Genomic DNA, 18,919 nt, shown 5'->3' on the forward strand with positions numbered 1-18,919 from the left:
ATTTTTTGCTTATTTTTGAGAACTGTCTTGAGGTGAAAAACTTGGTTTCCCATAGTTCTAGACAGATCAACTGGTAGCATTTCTGGGGGTGGAATCTAGTCAGCAGTACAGTTGCCTGGGAACAACTCTGGACTGCTGTACCTGTTGCTTATTTTCCTGCCCTGTTGGTACAATACTTCCAATAAACTCTTAGGCTGGTTGTACTTCTGTCATTAGTGATGCAGGTGAATGTGCTTTTCAGTCTCATTCTGAAGAATTAATGTTATTTTCTTAAACTTTCAGACTTGCTTGTCATTTTTCTGACATGGTGCACATCTTACTCTCTCTAAAAGACATTTGATCATGTTATGTAACTTCAAATAGTTACACATCATGGTGGTGACATGTTGGCCTTCTGCTTAAGGTGTGATATAAATGTTGAGAGTTGTGGATTTTTCTATTTTTCCATGCTGACATATGAAATAAAAACAAATGCTTTTCCCAACAGTTTTTCTGCTCTCTAGACTGAAATGGAAGTGTGTGGAAGAGGGAACAAGTGTGATAGTGGAGCAAAAGATAATTGAGTGCTTGCAACAATCTGTAGCAGATGTAGAGATGATGCAATTCTAGAAAAATTTGAATTGTGCAGCAGTTGAAAGATAATGGCCAGCTGTAATTGGTACCCAAAATTATTACTTTGGACTGTTGGTATGTGCATCTCACTAGGTAGTTAATATAGCACAGTTCTGGAGCTGTAGAACAAAGGTGGAGGAGGCAGCACATTTGAGAACTGGCATGCTAGAACTGGGGGCTTGATGAAGTCATCTTTAAAAGCAAGTCAGTAAACATCTCAGGAGTACTGTAAAAGCTCACCTTTAGAGAACACTTAGAATAAAAGGAGGAAATGGTATAGTCTCTAGCTGAAAATGGACTGTGTGGTTTTGTTAATGTGGCTGGCCTCAAAGATTGCTGCTTTTTCTGCTTTTGAAAAGGGGCTGTGGTGTATTTAAAAATGATTTTGAAATAATAGCTAGAAGTAATTCAAGGAGTTCTCCAATGAGCTAAGCTCAAGGTAAGATAATAAATCTAATTGGATTAATCTAGGTAGGGTTTGTGGTTCCTGCAATTTACTGGAAGCCCTTGTCTTCACACCATTTGAGTGTTCAGTACAGAACGTGCTGGTAATTACACCTGCAGTTAAGCCTTTAAGAGATGCTCCATAAGCACATGCTCTGGGGGCAGAACTGCTTAGTCGTCCAGCACGATGGAAAATACTCTGCATCTGCTGTGTATGGCTTGGTGCATGTGCAAGTGACCTTAATCCTGTGGCTGGTGATGTCCATGTAGTTGAGTGTACATGTGCAGTCGTGACTAGCACAGACATTAGGCTTGAGGGTAAGAACAAGTTAAACCTTTTGGCAGGCAATGGAATATCCATTGGTGTCGGAAGGATATGATGGGATGATGGCTGCTTAGAGGCTTTAGGAGAAAAATGTAGAAGCTTTTATGGTCACAGCTATTGAGCATCTAAAGAAATGTGCAGTAAGGCATCCTGAGCCTTATTTTATTTCTAGTCTATATTCCTGACAAATCAAAGTAGCAGTTTTTTAGAAGTCCTAAAGAGAAGTAATTGCATGACTTGCTAAACATTTAGAACATCCAAATGAAATCAGATGCTTGAATCACATTTTGTATCCAGGCTTTGTCAGGAGAAAAGAAGGGTCTATAATGTTCCTTTAGGGTTGATTAGAAATGTTTTCTGATGGTGTGTTTAAAATATTACCCAGTCCATAACAGAAAATCACTTATGGTGATTTTTTTTTTAAAGTTAAAAAGTTTTAAAGTGCAAAACAAACCCAGGCTCTTGAGTAAATAGGCACCTGTTTTCGGTTTTTATGATGCTTTTTGTCTGACAACTAGAGAATGGGTTTCACTGCACATTTTCTATTCCACTTGAAAGCTCAGACCTTGACCATTGCTATAAAATGAATTTAAGCATAGTGTATTATTCTGGATTAATTGTGCTACTTTTATCACAGATAATGATCTGAACAAGATGTATATGTAGTTTGCATTTCTAGGTCAGGAGCACATAAAGTTATTAAAATATTCTCTTGTTGATTGATAACTATACATGTCTTTCAGCCATTTTTCTTAAAAGTAGGCTAATACCTACTTAAGAAAACTAATTATCAGTATGAAAAAAAGTGTGATGGGATTCTACAGTGGCCCTTGGTTTGTCCTGCAAGCAGAGCTCTGAGTCCTCATTCCTTCAGGCCTGGCAGCAGAGTGCTGGGGGAACGGGTCCTGTGTGCTGGAGAGAGTTCCCTGTAGGTGTGCTGGATGTGCAGGAGGTTTCTCTACAGATGCACACAATACCTGCCCACATGAAGACTTCAGTGTGCTTCTACAATCTGTTTTTTGACAACCTTATGATAGTGTCAGGTTTTGTAGTTGCTGGGAGATGGAAACATTTCCATTATTTATTTTTACCTTTTCTCACAATAGGATTTTGTGTAACTTTTGGTGTAAGTTATGAATTGGAGGCAATTAAATTTGGTTTTTTAACTGCTTTCAAATACTTTCTTCCATCACACAAGTAAATAGTAAAAGAAGATATATTATACAGTAATAGTAATAAATACATGTAGTTATTCTAAATCAGTAGGATATTAGTCCATAAAGCAGACTAAATACCCTGAAGAGCAAAATAAATGTTTTGTGTTCTTACTTTAATTGCACCTTTGGAATATTAATGCAGGGCTAAGCATAGGTAATGTATCTGGTTTAATTTACACTGGTGGCAAATAAAATAGAATGGCTTTTGGAATTTTGAAATTGAATTTGTAGCAGTCAGTTGACACAGGTTTTTTGTTGTTTTTTTTTCTTTCTCAAACTTACCTAGAAGGCAGGTTCTTATAAAACTGCAGCACTGGCCATGAGAGAGCATTTGTTAACAAAGCTGTTATTAAATCTGCTGTTTGATATTACTAAAATTCAACAAATAAGCATGCAGTTCTTTGGTATAATGTTAAACTCTAAAGCAAATTGTATTTAGACCAGTTTGTAGTATCTCCCTGGGATATGCAACTTTGTGTGCTGAAGTGTGAAAATGCTATTTATTATAATTTTCTGTTAGAATGAAATAGAGATTAACTTGTACTTAAGATTACATGACTTTCATTTGGTTTTTTTCCTCGTAGTTCACCTATTGCTTCATGAAACCAGGTGAATTGATACATTGTTGGGGTTTTTTAAGTTTCTGCAGAAAAATTATTTTCACAACTGGTTATCTTTTATAAGTGACTAATGCTTGTGTCACCTGTTTCAGATTCTGTGTGGTAGTGGACTCGGTTTTGGGGGTCCATTCTGGTTTGGTCGTGTGGGGAGCTGGAAATTTACATGACACAGCCATGTAGCTTCTTTTCCTCTGAATAGGGATCTGTTCCAATCGTCTTCTTCATTGGAGTTTATAATCTGACAGGAACGTAGAAGCTGCTAGTACAAGCAGAGAGCATTATCTTGGCACACTTCAAGCTGCCAACGATGTGTTTCCTAATCTCAAGAATTTTCTGTTGAAAAAGTTCTAGCGCAGCTTAGCATAAGTGAAGCTCTAGCTATCAGTGTGACTTGGACACTGTTCAACGAGTACAACCTTGATAATTCGCAGTATAGCTTAGCTTGTTCATGTCTTGCTGTGTTTGAGAAACTGTCTGCTCCAAAGCTTGCTCCTGTGCTCGTGTCCTGGTCTGCTTTGAGTTGGATGGCTGGTCCCCACAGAGGGTTCTGGTCTTTCTGGTGCTGTTGGTTGGTGTGTGGCTGCCATCACACTGTCACTCTTCATAGGGCTGATGTACCTCAATGCCATGATCCACTTGATGTTGTTGAATCTGGGTTGGAGACTTGTCCTCCGAGGTGAGCAGCTGGGGACAGGGTGAAACCCGGCCCTGGCCGCTGCCCCGCGGGACATGTCTGTGCGCGGCTGCGGGCCGGAGCAGCCCCCGGGCCGGAGCAGCCCCCGGGCCGGAGCAGCCCCCGGGCCGGAGCCCCCTGCTGGGCAACGCGGTCACTACACCTTGTTTTGAAATGATGTCACGGGACCGGGTGCGTGACGTCAGGCCCCTGGCGGTGATGTAACCCTCCCGCCAGCCAATCAGAGCAGGGAAGGTTGGGACGGTGACGTGAACGACCCTAGCAACAGGCCCCGTCGGAGCCGCCCAATTAGAAAATCGCTGGGGGCGGCAAGGAGCCAATGGGAGGCGGCGAAGGAGGAAGGCGGCAGGAGGCAGGTCTCCCTCAGCCTCCCTCCGATAAGATGGCGGCGGGGCTTGCGATGATGGCAATAACGGCTTTGTCTCCTTTCAGCGCCTGAGCCCGGTTCCGGCCCGGCCGGCCGCACCGAGCAGCGGCGGCGGAGACATGACTGCAGAGCCCGTCAGGTAGGGCCCAGAGCCCGCCCCGGCCGGGCGGCAGGGGGAGCGGCGGGCGCTGCTCGGGCAGGCGGCCTCGGCGGCTGCACCGCCCGGCTCGGCCCGCGGCCCCCCGGCGGGGGTGGGGCGGGGACGGGCCTGCAGCGGCAGGCGCTGGCGGAGGTCGGGCAGGAGGCGGGATGGCGGCTGGAGGCCGGGTGGGTAGCGCAGGGGGAGGGGACGACAGCGAAGGCAGGCGGGTGGCGGGGGCTCGGTCTGGCCGCGGCCCGGCGCTCGAGGAGCGGCGGCACGAACGCCTCGCGTCCCCGAGCACGGGGGGGGTTGGTCCTGGGCCTACTGGGCGGGTCGGGCAGGGCTGGGAGGGCTGACCTGCCGCGTTCCGGCGGGAAGCGGCGGGAAGGCCCGGAGGGGCGGTGCCGCCATCGCCCCTCGCCATCGGCCGCCGTGCCCTGCCCGCCGCCGCGGGATGTGCCCTGCGTTTGTCCGCCCCCGCCCCACGTGTCTGAGCTGTAGTAAAGTCCTTTCCATCCCGCCAGTCCCCCCGCCGGGGGACTGTTTTCACGCTGGTTTACAAACATCTCCCTCTACCCTTGAAGAGCTGTCTCCTACTGCGTTAGTTATTGTGAACGGCTCCCGTTTCGCTGCGTAAACTAAGTAAGCTGACAGAAAACCGAGTAAAGTCAGTGTTAAAAAAGACGCCATGTTAAACTATTAATAAATAGTTGGCTTTGTATGCTTTCAGTTTATGGATATCTCAAGGGGTCTGAGCAGCACAGGCCTAGGGCACCTAATGTTGCACATGCCTAAGGCACTATGTAAACAATGAAGTGTTGTCACTTGACCATCACGAATGTTGCACCTATCTTCAAAACCAAACGGTGTTAAGGAAGGGAAGCATCACGCTGTCTAAAGTAAGGAAGTTCTATCTATGGTCATATTTGTGTGTCTTCATCACATAGTTTTAGATTTATTTTGAGTGGTTTGTAACTGCTGTTCAGTTTCAGCCAAAAGTTAAAGTGATGGTCGTTTTCGTGATTTCAAAGCCTTAACATTTGTGAGGAAGTGTTGCCTGTGTAATCTGCTTCTAGTGAACAAAAAGAGATTCTGGACGGATGCATCATTATTGATGTTGATCACATGTAAGTAATGAATGTTGTAAATACACGTTATTTGGTGCCTGACTTCCCAACAGTTAGCAGTTGCTTCTGCATAGGTTTTCTTCCTTATTTTGTGGGATAGGGATTGTCCATCACTCCCACTTTCTCCCATCTCTGTTCTTAAGGTGCTTTGACAGCTTTAACCAGTTTTGTCTTGGATTGATTGTTCCATGTGTAGTCTGAAATACTGACACAAATAAAGGACTGTCTCCTTTTTCTTCCCCAGTTCCTAAAAGTCAGAAGTAGAGTTTGATTTTTGTATAGCAAAAAGATTTTACTTACTAATATTTATTGGCTGTTTTATGGTCATAATTAGTATTGCATATTCTGAAAAATGCTGTTTCATTTGAACCCCTTTGCTTTTTATTTTACTATCACAGTATTGTTTTGTTCACCATTTCCCCATATTCTGCTTTGTCTGTTGTTTTGGTTTTTTTTTAACCACTTGTTCCTGATCTACATTGTGAAGGTTTTGTACTTCTACCCTTTCCAAATTCTTATGTTGTCATTAGTGCAACAATTAGTGTTACTACTAAGGGGCTGCTTTAGTTGGTGCTTCAGTGGAAAAGGATAGAGCAGCTCATACATTTTCCATGCAGGTTTTCAGATTACATCAAGACAGGTAAATGGGATTACTTCGGATTTTTTGTAATCTTGAGGATCAAAAAGTGTGTACAACATAGGTGTGAGATTGTGTGTAGTCTCTGGGTTGGATTTGTCCCACATAATAACCAGGCTCTATGACAAACTACTTTTGGGGTTTTTTTGGTGTTTTTTTTGGTATTCCAAACTTTTCTTCTGTTCATGAGCTTGATTCTTATTCCATCTTTGTTTTTTTTCATAATCCTCATCCCATATAGAGCTCATTTTGGAACAGTTTGTTTTCATTTTACATGAGCAGTTCCATACCAGGACCTAGGCACAACACTGTAAGCTACCATGGTTTTAGGGCTGTAAGCTGATTGACACAGTGTGTGGGCTTTTTCTTATTTTTTGTCAATTCAGGTTTTACTTAAAATTGGAGAGAATGAGAGGGAAAAGAAAACCACCCATAGGCTCTCTGTCTCTCTTTTGTTCCCGTTTTCCACAGGTCCTGTTGGCCTGTCAGCTGCCTGCATTTCTGTCAGCCTGCACAATCACCCTGCGTACCTTCTGCTATCTGTAGTTTTGCTCATGTAAGACAGGAATTGTTGTTGGAATTCTTTGGAAGATAGGTAAACAATAGAATTTTGCTGGAAAATCTTCACAACAATTTTGGAAGATAAACTTACAGTGCTTGAAAAGAAAAGAATCAATATTGGTTTGCTGGCTGTGTATGAAGTTTTAAACTTTTGGTATAGGGAATATTTTCATGTAATACCAAGAACCTACAAGTCTAGTGTGTCCAGCATAAGTTTGGTATTCTGAAAAACATTATGAAACCTGGAGTAATTTACTAAGAAACTTGGGAGGGGGGGTGTGTGTCACAAAGCTGCCTCTGTAAATGTTTAAAGATTGCTCTATAGCATTTGACCAAAAAAATTTTTTTTGAATGAGAGAATCTTTGTTGTTGTGACTTAACTTATTTCTACCAGTCAGTTCATACATTGTATAAGACAAGCACAATAGGAAAAGACACGTTTTGAACCTTACTTGCTTGAACCATCTGGTAGTCAATATATATTAATAGTGCAGTTAACAGCATACATTTATTTTTTTAATGATTCAGACTTTGCAACTTTCCATATAACTTTTTGGTAACTTTTCAGGGATTTTTAATCATTTGGACATGTTTGTTCTGAGTGGTATTACAGGGTTGTTTGAGACATGTTATTTAATGCCCCAGTGCTCTAATGGGAAATAAGTCAATAGCCATCTTTCCTACTCTCTGAAGATACAGTGTGAGTTAAACTGTCTTTCACACAATCCTGAAGCATGAGCATAAGCAGATTCTTTGAGTCTTTCCCCAAGCAGAGTAAAATTTTAGGCTTGCTGTTGTCTTCTTCGCCACGTGTGCCCCAAAACCTGTTTATTTGCACTACTTAGTGCTGCAATGGTCAGGGTCTGTATAAGGCTTAACTGAAGGTATTATAATTTTCTATGAAACTGATGTCACTGAAGGGTGTATAATACCAGTTCTGCAGTAGGATGGCCTTATCATTGTGGAAACTGGAAACTTTCCAGTCTGTTACAGATCAGCACTTGTACTAGCTGCTTGAAGGGAGGAAAAGTTAGTGCTTTTTACATGGATAAACCTCACCAAAAGAAATTATATTAAAAAATACTAAAATGTATCTGTTCACCTTAAATACCTGCAGTCTATGACACAGTGTGTTTTCAGATTCGATCACTAAATGTGTCTTTTAAACAGGAAAGCCTTAGGATACTGCAGAACCTCATGAAAATGTGTTTGGTATCACTGGAGCTCAGCTTGTGCCTGCAGTTGATTTGGAAACATGAATTAGTTCACAGATAGTTCAGAGGCAGGTTGTTCCAGTGGTGTTTCAGGAGCAGAAAGAAGAAATTGTAGAAATTCAGTGGCAAATATAATGGAAGGTTTGATACTGAGTTTTTAAAAGATGGTATAAACCATAAGGAGTATAAACCTTTTGTAAGACATAACATCTAGCCACCAGGCAGTTGTCATTCAAGATATAGATGGTGAATTGATTATTTTCTTTTTTCCCTTTTTTTTTTTTTCCCCCCCTTTGGAAATGGAGTGAAACACTGAAAAAAAAATAATCAAGAACTCAATTACACTGGATGTTGACCAGTGTCAACTTTAGTGCTATTTAGGCAGTTTATTTACAAGTCTGAAAACTGCACAGCTGTAGGTATTTCTTAGTAGGTCCAACTGTAGGTCTTAATAGGTTCAACTGTAGAAGACCTGTTGGGCAAATATAACTGTCATGTAAAGCAAAACCAAAAAAATCAGGCAATAAATTCAGAAGTGATAGTGAAGCAAAGTGATGACTTTTATCTTGTAAAATAAAAACCTACGTTTCAGATGGGCTACAACCCTTAAAACCTGTAGCAAACATGACTGGAAATACCTGGGAGACTTAAAAGGGACACGCTGGGACGCGCTTTAATTCTTAGAGTTTGTAATGAGCAGTGTTTCGTCGAGAATCTGTGAAACTCTAGGAAACAGAAGAAAATGAAGCAAAAGGCAGTTTTAGAGTTAGAGGGACACGACGCTATTGGATGTGGACCCCTTCTCTTTAAACAAACCATGTTTGAGCTTTTTAAGTATAACTTTCTATTTGGTGTGTTATATATGCTAGTTTGAGCTTCCTTTGCTATCTTAATATAGCAAGGTATTCAGTTTGCCATGTTTTTTGTCTCATAAAGGTGAAAATAGTTTATTTAGATTTTCCAGTTACTGACTTCAGTAAGTGTTTTTCAGCTTGCAGATTATTTTGTCATTTTTGTCATTGAAGTTAGACTTCTGTGTGGCATTCAAGTCAATCTAACAATGAGATTGTTGTTTGTCTTAGCTTTTTTTTTTTAAGTTCTGTTAAAGAAACAGGTTAAAAACCAAAGAATTTTTCACTTTTTAGTTAAGCACGGTAACTCTCAGCCAAATCTTGATATGGTTGTTTGGATACCATCTCAACAGAAATAAATTGTGTAATTTTCTGTGTACTGAATAAAGGGTCTCCTGGTGACTTAGAACCATTGCTTTCTCATGCCCCTTGTGTGTCTGGAAGAAAATAATTCTGTTTACTTGTCTGAACCTGTTATGCTGTATTTAAGCTCCAAAGTTACTTAATCCACACCATGAAGTGTCTTCAGCTGTACTAGATATTGCTTGATTAAGCCCCTGTGGATTTAAAGTAAGTTCTAAACAAAGCAAAAGAGTGAATCTGTGTTAATGAAGTCTTAAGCATAGAGTCTCTGAGCTTGATGAAGTGCTAGATGCATCCTTCTGTTTCCAGTCAGAGCTTCGGTCTTAATGTATTTTCTGACAGTATCTGATTCAATAAGTTTGATGTGACACGACTCATCTAAACACAAAAGAACCTTTTTTTATTGTAAGAACAGTCAAATGCTGGAAGAGGTCACCCAGAGAGGTTGTGGAGCTTCAGCTGTGCAGCTACTCAAACTGGCTGGCCGTATTTCTGGGTGACCTGCGGTAGCCGTCTCTGGTTATGCTGGGGGCTTGAACTAAGTGATCTCCCAGAGATCCCTTCCAGCCTAAATGGTTCTGTGATTCTTGCTGTCCTTTACCTGACCAGCTCTAATTTAGTTGCTGCATGATAGATTGCTCAAGCTCACATAGTGAGTTGCTGCCACTGAAGTTACATTCCCTTCCTCCCCAGCTCAGACTGGCATCACTCTGCCTTCAGAAACATTCATACTGGGGAGCAGTGACCTGGATTGGGGAAATTACTTAGATTCAGAAGAAATGGATACTTTTAATACAAATCAGCTTCCGTGCACTTGTGCTGAAGTGGAGGAGAAAGCAGAGAACAAAGTATGGACGGCGTCAGGTGTCTGTGTCCTTTGGCGGTAGAGCTGGTTCACATCCACTTCAACAGAGTATAGCAATCCTAATTGTAAAGCCTCATTTGTTTTGGCATAATTGGTATATTGGTATAAACGTGTCATGAAGTATTAGTCTGATTTAGGCTATACAATACCATGTTGGTTTGCCCTTGGAAACAATTGTTAAAAACCAACCACTAGGATAGAAGTGTTCTTTTTCTCCACCTTTGTAGAAGCATTGTTACTTGTTCAACTGATAAAATAGTAGGCTGATTTTTATTTTCTGTTTATGTATGTTTTCTGAGAGGAGAGGAGGCTTAGGATATTGGAGGTGTGTTCACTGCTTTTCTGATTAGGGATAAGAAAATAAATAACTTCTGTTGTAGAATTTTATAATATTTCACTCTTTTCAATAGTCTTAAGCTATTTCTTTGGTGTGTGTTCAGCCACAATATTCACACATTTCATATGAAAAGAAGGCTTTGCCCTTGTATGCAAAATCTTTGAAAGGGGTTAAGTCTAACAGTTTTCTTTCTCATAAGGAAAAAAATTCATCATTTGTAGGTGACAGAATTAAAAACCTGTTTATATTAAGGCTTAGGCAGTATGAAAGGACATTATATGTTTGGGGGTGGGTGGAGGGGATAAGGATGCCTAGTACCAGTTTCAGCTGTTACATCAATTTTGGCTTTATTTACTATAAAAAAGTAAATTTAAAAGAAGATCATGGTTGTAATGTTAGACATAGAAATGTTTTGGAAAAATATGTTCTGTCCTTCAGGACTTTGGGTGCAACCATATTAACATCTGAATTAAGAAGTGCATTTTTGAAAAAGTCTCCAGATTGTCCTTGCTCTCAGTTTTGTCAATAATGCAGGGGGGCGTGGAGTGCAGAAACTGGATTCCTTCTGGGTGGAGATAAGCTGAAAGATGTGCTTCAGCATTCTTGATGTACTCCAACTGCTGCAGTAGTTCAGTCTGCAGAACTACTAGTTTGAACTACTGAAATGTATGTAGCATGGATATTGTGTCATTAGCACCAGACTTCCCTGTGTTCTAATGTAGACAGGGACTTTTGCTTTCTGTTCCTCTTCCCGCTGTCGTAGTTAAGTCAGACCTTTGCTGTGGGTTGTTGGATTTCTGTCCTTTGCATAGGGATACAGTCTGAAGCAGGGCATTGTAGTCTACAGACCAGTGGTTTAAAAGCACATCTGGTTTTATTTTTCTCTAATTTTTTTTCTAGGGATTGTTTAATTTTGTCTGCTTAATACTTGTTGTTTTGCAGTATTTCATTTCAACTTCAAAAGTGAAATATGATTTGGACTAAAAGCAACTGTAAAGACAAATTTTAAAAAATGGTGCCCTTATACTATTTTAGAAGTTTAAACAGAAGAAAATTAAGCAAGTGTTGAACTTAAGAAAGGTGAGTACTTAATATAGGAAAAATTTTTCAAAAGCATAGTTGTCAACATTGAGATAGGTGAAAAGCTGGAAAGCACTCCCATGTCACTGACTTTTGGGAGCCACTTGAAATTCAGTTGAGGGGCACTTAGACTAAAAGTTCGTAGGATCCTGTGGAAGAATGAGAAATTGTTAAAAGAAAATACAGTTCTGTAACTATTCTTCCAGATGTTGATAACTGGTACATTACCCACCTACATTTTTTTAAGTGTCTCAAGAAAGTAGATAGAAACTGAGCACAATAGCAGGACTTTTTCCAGGGCAGTTTCACAATATAATCCAGTGTGACCTGGGTTTGCTGCAGAAGTGGGCAGTCGTGCTCTTTCTCCTGCCCTGGCTATGAATTTTCAGCACCTTGCCTGCCCTCAGAGAGGATGATCATATGAATGTGGCAAGTTGGATCCAAAGGAAGACTGTTCTTTAAAATTTTATTTGTCTGTGATGATTAGATTTGCTTTGCAGAAGCATGATCATCAAGTAAGGCATGAAGTAATGTGGTGGTCTGACCCTCGCTGGAGGCCAAGTGCCCACTAAAGCTGCTCTGTCACTCCTCTCCTCAGCTGGACAGGCAAAAGAAAATTATAACTGAAGGCTTGTGGCTTGACATAAGAATATAGAGATCACTCAGGAATTACTGTCATGGGTGAAACAGACTTGGCCTGGGGAATTAAGTTAATCTATTACCAGTCAAATCAGAGTAGGATAAAGAGAAAACAACACTGAATCTTGTAACACCTTCCTGCCACACAAACCCAGTGTAGATAAGCACATATAAGGGGATAGCAGGCAATAGCCAGATGGATTTAAGTATGTTGTGTCTAGATTAGGACATCCCTTGTACCTTGTGTTTTTTTTTTTCTTTTTATATATTCTAGTTATTTGTAGAACCATTTAGCCTAAGATGAGGTTTGCCTGCTATGTACTGTTAAAAATTCTTGTAAGGGCCAGGTGTTCACTGTTGAAGATTACAGCGCTTGCTCTGAATTTAGTTAAGAAGTAGTATCCTTATAAGATAGTTTCCCAAGGTCACAAATCAGGTTCATGGCCAAACCAATAATAGTAGGACATCTTTCCTTTCATTCCTGTTTTAATTAGGCTAAACAGTGTTGAAATAGCTCTGCACTGATGGTGAAGCCATTTGCCTAGAACATGCAAGCATGAAAACACTAGGAAATAATGTAGGGACTGTTGCTATATGGTAGAGGTAGACTGCTTCACTTAGTGCTTCTGAGATGGTTCTAAATGTTAAGGCTTCTATGTTTCTAAAAAAAATAAAATACATATTTTATAGGTTGTGATGAATTTAGTAGTGGATGGGTCTATTACAAAGAATAAGCGTTTTGCAGTAGTAGCTTTGAATACAGATAATACATTCTCAACTATAAATGCGTGTGTCCTGGTTTGACAAACAAAAGCAGGCAAAGCATTGCCCTAAATTAAAATTTCTTTGTGGTGAAGTATAGAAACACCTTTACTTACATTTGACCTGGTATTCCTTAATACAGGCTAATGGTGCAAAATGCTGAATAATCAAGAGAACAAGCAAATTGAGAAGACTTTTTGGTAGTAGTTTGTAGAATTTTTTTTTTTTTTCATTAGTGTGTACATTTTGCTCTGAAAATGAGTTTTAGGCTAGTTAGGTAAGAGTTAAAAAATGGTAGTAGATAGTGTTCCCAGTGTTAGTCACAAAGACACATGCACACTATTCTGAATTTGCTTTGTATTAAGAGCAATATTATAATTCATCTGTAGTTCCCATTTAATTTTCTGAAATGCTTTTACCAAAATAAGCTATTTATAAACTAAATGACCAGAATCCCACATGTGGGTCTTTTTTGGTTTTACTACCAAAAATGTACTTTTTTTGTGGCCTTTCTAAATGTGCATTAATTCTTCAGACCATCTGGAATGGATATAAGGTCTCTTTATGTACTTGTTACTATCAAATGATTCTGAACAACTCTTTTTTTTTTAACTTACTTTGAGTAAATTGTCATTAAATCTCCTCTCTAATGTAGAGCATGCAGTTTGTTAGAATTGAAGTGTACCATTATATCTTCTGTAATGTTTTCCAAGTATGCTTTCCATCCGTGACAAAAAGGAAAGCCCAAGTTTAGGTACTGGCAGTTGTGTAGCAGCATGAGTCCAGTAATTAGAGGGAAAGACTTTCAAACGGATTGAGAGGAAAATGTTAAGGTACACTTGAGAGTAAAAGAGGCTTTGTTATGTGCTCTTTGTTATGCTCAGGTGATTTGTGGTAGGTATGTAGTCTCAAAAGAAAAGTGTCCTTTACTCATGCAGAAAATCTTTACATTACAAAGTTCTATTTTGTTTTATTTTGAGTACTTCAGAAGATTTAAAGAAATTACAGACTTTTAATGGCTGTTTTATGGTTTTTATGTGTGGTTATTTTGACTGTTTGAAGAAGTAATTTGCATTAATATTATACACTTTCACTCATTGCTCAAGAGAATGCTCATGTGCCTGTTCTTAAAAAACAGGTGATTTTTTTTTTTAGCACTAACAGTTACATTGACAGTCCTAAGCTGATGAGTTGAGGTGTTCAGAGAAATAGTAGAGATGGTAAAGGTGAGGATATTGAGCTCTTGATAGATACTTGAAAGTTCTTAAAACCTGTAAAAGGAACTTGCTATCAGAATGGGGAGACACAAATTGAAAAGGCTGGAAGCCTGTATCCTTTAACTGGGTTAATTACGAAGGGGTGGTTAGTTCGGCAGTTTGAAAGCCGTGTCTGGTGGCAGATAAGGTATGATGACTCAGACATATCAGCTGGCAGATTTTAGAGGACTGATAGCTTCAAGGAGGGAAGCAGTGACAAACAGCTGAGAGTGGTAACTTTTGATACAGGGAGGTCTGAAGGGGTGACTGCCTTTGGCCTCCCTCGGTGTGCTTGCTGCTAGAAAAGGGCACTTTGGAAATTGTAGAAACTTTGTGAGGAGAAAATCTGAAACAAACAATGTAAAATGAAAGGGAGTAACATAACATGAAGCAGCATAGCTTTTTGACAGAAGCACGGGCTGAAGATGTTGTCCTTTTCTTGTAATGAGTATATGTACAGTGTATCAGTTCCTGGTGTTTAAAACTGTCTAGTGAGAATTCCCAGTGTAATACCTTTTTATAAATTAATTATGAATACTCATACAAACAGATCAAGAAATGATCTGATCCTGCGTGGTTGATTTGGGTTTTTTTTGACCAAATTAATACAGCATTCACAGTCTGTACTAACATAAGCATACAGATCTGTCAAGCTCAATGAACCTGTTTGTTTCTAAGGTTGTAAGTTCAATTCTTCTGCTATTCTAGTGTTTTATATTCCCACAGGTCACATTTTTTGTAATATAATAAAGCTTTTATTTAACTTGTAGATCTTCTGACAAAGTAGAATCTTAAATTTGTTTTTTTTTTAATCTTAATGTCATAACAGCATTACTACTCACTTTCTTGAATTTTGTAAATAATTTTAAACATTAAAAACTATTCAAAAGAGGCTTTTTATTATTTTAACAGACTTTGTAGTGCTTTTTTGTCAATGAGGCTGCACATATTAGTTTACTTGGGTTAACAAAACTGTATGTATTTATTTATTTTACAGAAATAAACGTTTAAGCAGTATTTGAGTTTCTTTTGTAGGTGTGTGTAATTGAGATTAAACAATTTATTTCAAGCTTGCTTAATTAGAGTGCAATGTAAAACTTGAAGTTTTAATTGTATTTTAACAGTGAAAACAAGTTGAATACATTGGTGCAGAAACTTCATGACTTCTTGGCTCACTCATCAGAAGAATCTGAGGACGCGAACAGTCCCCCATCATCTAAAAACAAAACCACAGGTATGAGGCATGTTATATATTTAATTTCAATGTATGTATTATTTAAAGTACAGCAACTCTGTGCTGTTATTTCACTGTATTGCACTTCAGTAGGGCAATTATGCAGATTCCTAATGTGATTTAAGTGGGGATATCTTAATAAATATATAATAGGCCTTTGAGACAGTATTTCTTTTAGTTCTGATTTATTTCTAAATCTGAAGAAAAGCTAATTCTATTGGTGATGGACTTTCTGTGGAACATGATCTGGCAAACATGCATGTATTTTGTTGTGCTAGGCGTTCCTTCTTCAGTTTTCCTGAATGTGTAAGCGCTGTATCTTGTTTTTTCTGCTAAAGTAAAGCTTTTGCAGTTGTTGTAGAAGTTGCAGAAGTACTTTTGGAGACTGTGCTTTCATAAGTATTTGAAAAAGATTTCTACATATATTCTGGAAACATTTGAAAACAGTATTTCTGTAAAACCTTGAGTCCTATGCTAGGTCAGGTTTTATATTAGAAATTTTTACTTACAAGATAGAAATAGGTAACAAATTGTAAACTCCTTGTTTTGGTTACAATAATAAAAAATATTTCATAACAGTATTGAATAAAATCCGTTTCCAAATTTAGCTAGGTAAAATATGTTTCCTGTTTAATGACTTAAAAATTGTGCTGAAGTGATACAGTACAGGAGAATGTGTTGACTCTGTTACAGAGCTTACTTTCAGACTCCTGTTGTCCTAAGCAATAAACTTATGTGGGTTTTCGGGTGTGCAGTTGTTATCTTTTAACGTTTTCTCTTGAGAGGGTGTCTGCTGCCATGTGGTGCTAACCTCCTTGTGTCAGCATCAAACTGAGCTGTTAACACAGGAAAAAGAAATTAAATTATTCTTGTGGTACTTCAGCAGAATAATAAACTGAACTGTGATGTAGGTGCATCTCAAAGTGAAAGTTTGCTGAGAAGCATGCTGGGAAAAATGTATCTTTTTCCTTTATCCTGTGTAGTTATGAAGTAGAATTTGACTCTTTCCCTTAAAATACATGTTTGCTTTGAAATGGGTACACTTACTGATGAATAGCAGGTGTGTTTCAGTGTTGGTTTTGAGATCTGAATGCAGAATTTACAGAGATTATCACTGCTAGAATCAGAGAAATCTCTACCAAGCATCTGTAAACTGGTATTTTCCATAGATTGAGCACGTAGGTGAAACTGGTCAAGAGTAGAAGGTGGGCAGCGCCTAGTCTCCAAAATAAATGTCACCCTTCTTCCAAATTTCAGGTTCTTTCCTCAGGATGAGGGAATGCCTGTAGTATTTCAGAGGGGAAATTTCAGGTACTTAATATGGCCAAAAACTTTGTTTCCTTTTTTTTTTTTTGGTTATATTTCCCTGTGTCTTAGCTTCTTAGCTGTGGCTGGATAATTTTGGCTGAAATTTATCCAAACAATTCTGCCCAGGTCAAATACCCAGCATTACATTTTCTAATCAAAGTTACTTAGTTTTTTTTAAAGTATAAAGTAATTTTTTGTGTGTTTTTTCCCAAAACTGAAGTGTGAAATTATAGTCAGACTACCACTTTAGTTGGGTGTTTGTCAGTAGTTCATCTATTAAAATACTGCTAGCTATTGCTAAGTTTTTGGAGCAACTTCATGCAAGTACCACTGAACCTCTGAGCTTGCAACATTCCCTTCTATTATCTAGGGTAGTGGATGGAACAGATACTAATAGGTTGCATGTCTTCAGGTTTTATATTCTGCAGGTCCAAAGACCTAGAAATGGGAATTCTCTCTCATACTCTGTATTAAATGGGATTTTGTCTGTGTTACCATGATCCCAGATTTAATGTTGTGTTTTTAATGTTAAGATGTGTAAGAGAAAATCAGAATAACTTGTAAGAGATGAAAAAAAAGACAGTGCCTGTATTGTTTGAGTATTGTTTCAGTTGCACTTTCATTTCTTTAGTGTTTCTTCACCAGTAGTGGGCAGGCTGCCTTTCAACCTATCAGGTACTTAATTTCTAAATTATTTCTGTAGAATTTATGCCATACAGTGGGCTGTGTTTTGTTGTGCAGCAGTCTGTCTCTGAAAGTCACACAGTCATTTAATTGGATTTCTTTAATTTCTCTCCATAGGTAAAAGCAGAGAACCTGAAAGTAGTCCAACTTCAATGGAGAACAGTAGAGAAGAGGTAGGAATAAAAATGCTCTGGAATATTGCATGACTAGTGCAGAGTGGCTGTCATAGGAAATGCTGAGTTAACTTTGTTGCTTTTACAATAACATCTCCTGGATGGTTCTGATAGTGTTCTTTAAATGTCATCATATCTACTGAATAGAAACATCAGATGTAAAATATTTAAAAATAAATTTAAAATTAACTATAAAATTTTGAATGATACTTATTTTGATTTTTGCATATGCAAGCAGTCCTTCTCTACAGTCTACTCCCCTTATTTCTGAATTCTAGAAATGCACAAATTTACTTCGACTTCATTGTCTTTCTGATGCACAGTAATTCCTGGGAAAAACGTCTTTAACACAATTCAGAGAGTTAGGTTTTACTTACCTGAAGTATGTGATTGAATTTCTGTTGAGAAATGAAAAATGCTGTTAAAGTATAATGACTTCTTGGAGTCTTACTGCTGATCTGAAACTTCATAGATTTAGTTTAACTGGACTGGCATGACTATTGAAAACTTTCTGTTAATTCTTTTCTTACTTTTAATTTGTTGGTTTGTTTTGTAAGAGCACTGGTGATTTCTGAGATGTCTCCTAGTTAATGTAAGAAACTATTGTTGTTGTCATGTCACTTGGTCACAAATCTGTTAACTTTTTAATTTTTTCTTGTTTTTAGGGCAGTAGTTCTTCAGAAAGAAACAAATCCATAGGATCATCACGTTCAAAAAGGTTGGCTCGGAAAAGGAAATTTAATAAATTACGTTTTGGCATGTGAAATAACAGAAAAGTTTATGCACTGTGCCAGATACTTCTAGTGTACACCAGTATAGGTCCATTAAGTCAGCAGAGTGCTGGTAAAACAAATGCCTCATTGCAGACTTAAAATTCAAACCATATTTTTTGGTCAAAGGTTAAAGCTAGATTTTTATCAACAAAGACAACAACATTATCATGTATCTTCAGGGCAAAGGTGATTATACAATTGTTCCTTCACCCTTCCTATTTGTACAGGCAGGATTCTTCCAAAAATGTAAGCTGGGTCATATGGAAAAAAGGCTTTATACATCTTACTGTTGGGAGATTGTACAATCAAACTCTGCTGTTAAGTTGACCTGTGCAGAAACTGCTGTTTGCTGTATTCTGCTTAATCCCTTTTTTCTCTTTGATTTAAAAAAAATCACTGTTGACCCTCCAGGTTGACCCTACTGGAGGCAAATTATTTGTGACCTAAATAACAGCAAACTTTTAGAGTAAAACTCCTCGTCTTCTGCTTTCAGCTGATGCTCGTTCAAGTTATGTCCTTCTGTGTAGATATGTAAGCTCTTCTTCCAAATGCACTATTTCAACAGCTGCCTTCTTACTGCTCTTTAACCATGTTGTACATCTCTTTTCAGTCCTTCTAATCAAAGTTTGTGTAT

At 38.7% G+C, this 18,919-nt stretch overlaps 1 protein-coding gene across 8 annotated transcripts in view; it reads left to right on the forward strand.

Annotated features, from left to right (window-relative positions):
- Window positions 1-4,257: 4,257 nt before the first annotated feature.
- The window catches only part of ATRX (ATRX chromatin remodeler), a 77,375-nt gene continuing 62,713 nt past the window's right edge, over window positions 4,258-18,919 (forward strand). For 3 of the 8 annotated variants that reach the window (XM_051629911.1, XM_051629912.1, XM_051629913.1), the window contains exons 1-4: window positions 4,258-4,418; window positions 15,238-15,347; window positions 17,457-17,512; window positions 18,178-18,230. In XM_051629911.1, coding sequence (XP_051485871.1) covers window positions 4,399-4,418; window positions 15,238-15,347; window positions 17,457-17,512; window positions 18,178-18,230 — 239 coding nt within the window. In that variant the 5' untranslated portion in view covers window positions 4,258-4,398. Of the gene's footprint in view, window positions 4,419-4,587; window positions 4,607-5,450; window positions 5,549-11,364; window positions 11,457-14,752; window positions 14,792-15,237; window positions 15,348-17,286; window positions 17,331-17,456; window positions 17,513-18,177; window positions 18,231-18,919 lie in introns of those variants that run through there. The other 5 variants (XM_051629917.1, XM_051629918.1, XM_051629914.1 and 2 more) reach the window with 5 other exon arrangements.

The sequence above is a fragment of the Apus apus genome, chromosome 12, assembly GCF_020740795.1.
Source record: "Apus apus isolate bApuApu2 chromosome 12, bApuApu2.pri.cur, whole genome shotgun sequence".
Classification (NCBI taxonomy): domain Eukaryota; kingdom Metazoa; phylum Chordata; class Aves; order Apodiformes; family Apodidae; genus Apus; species Apus apus.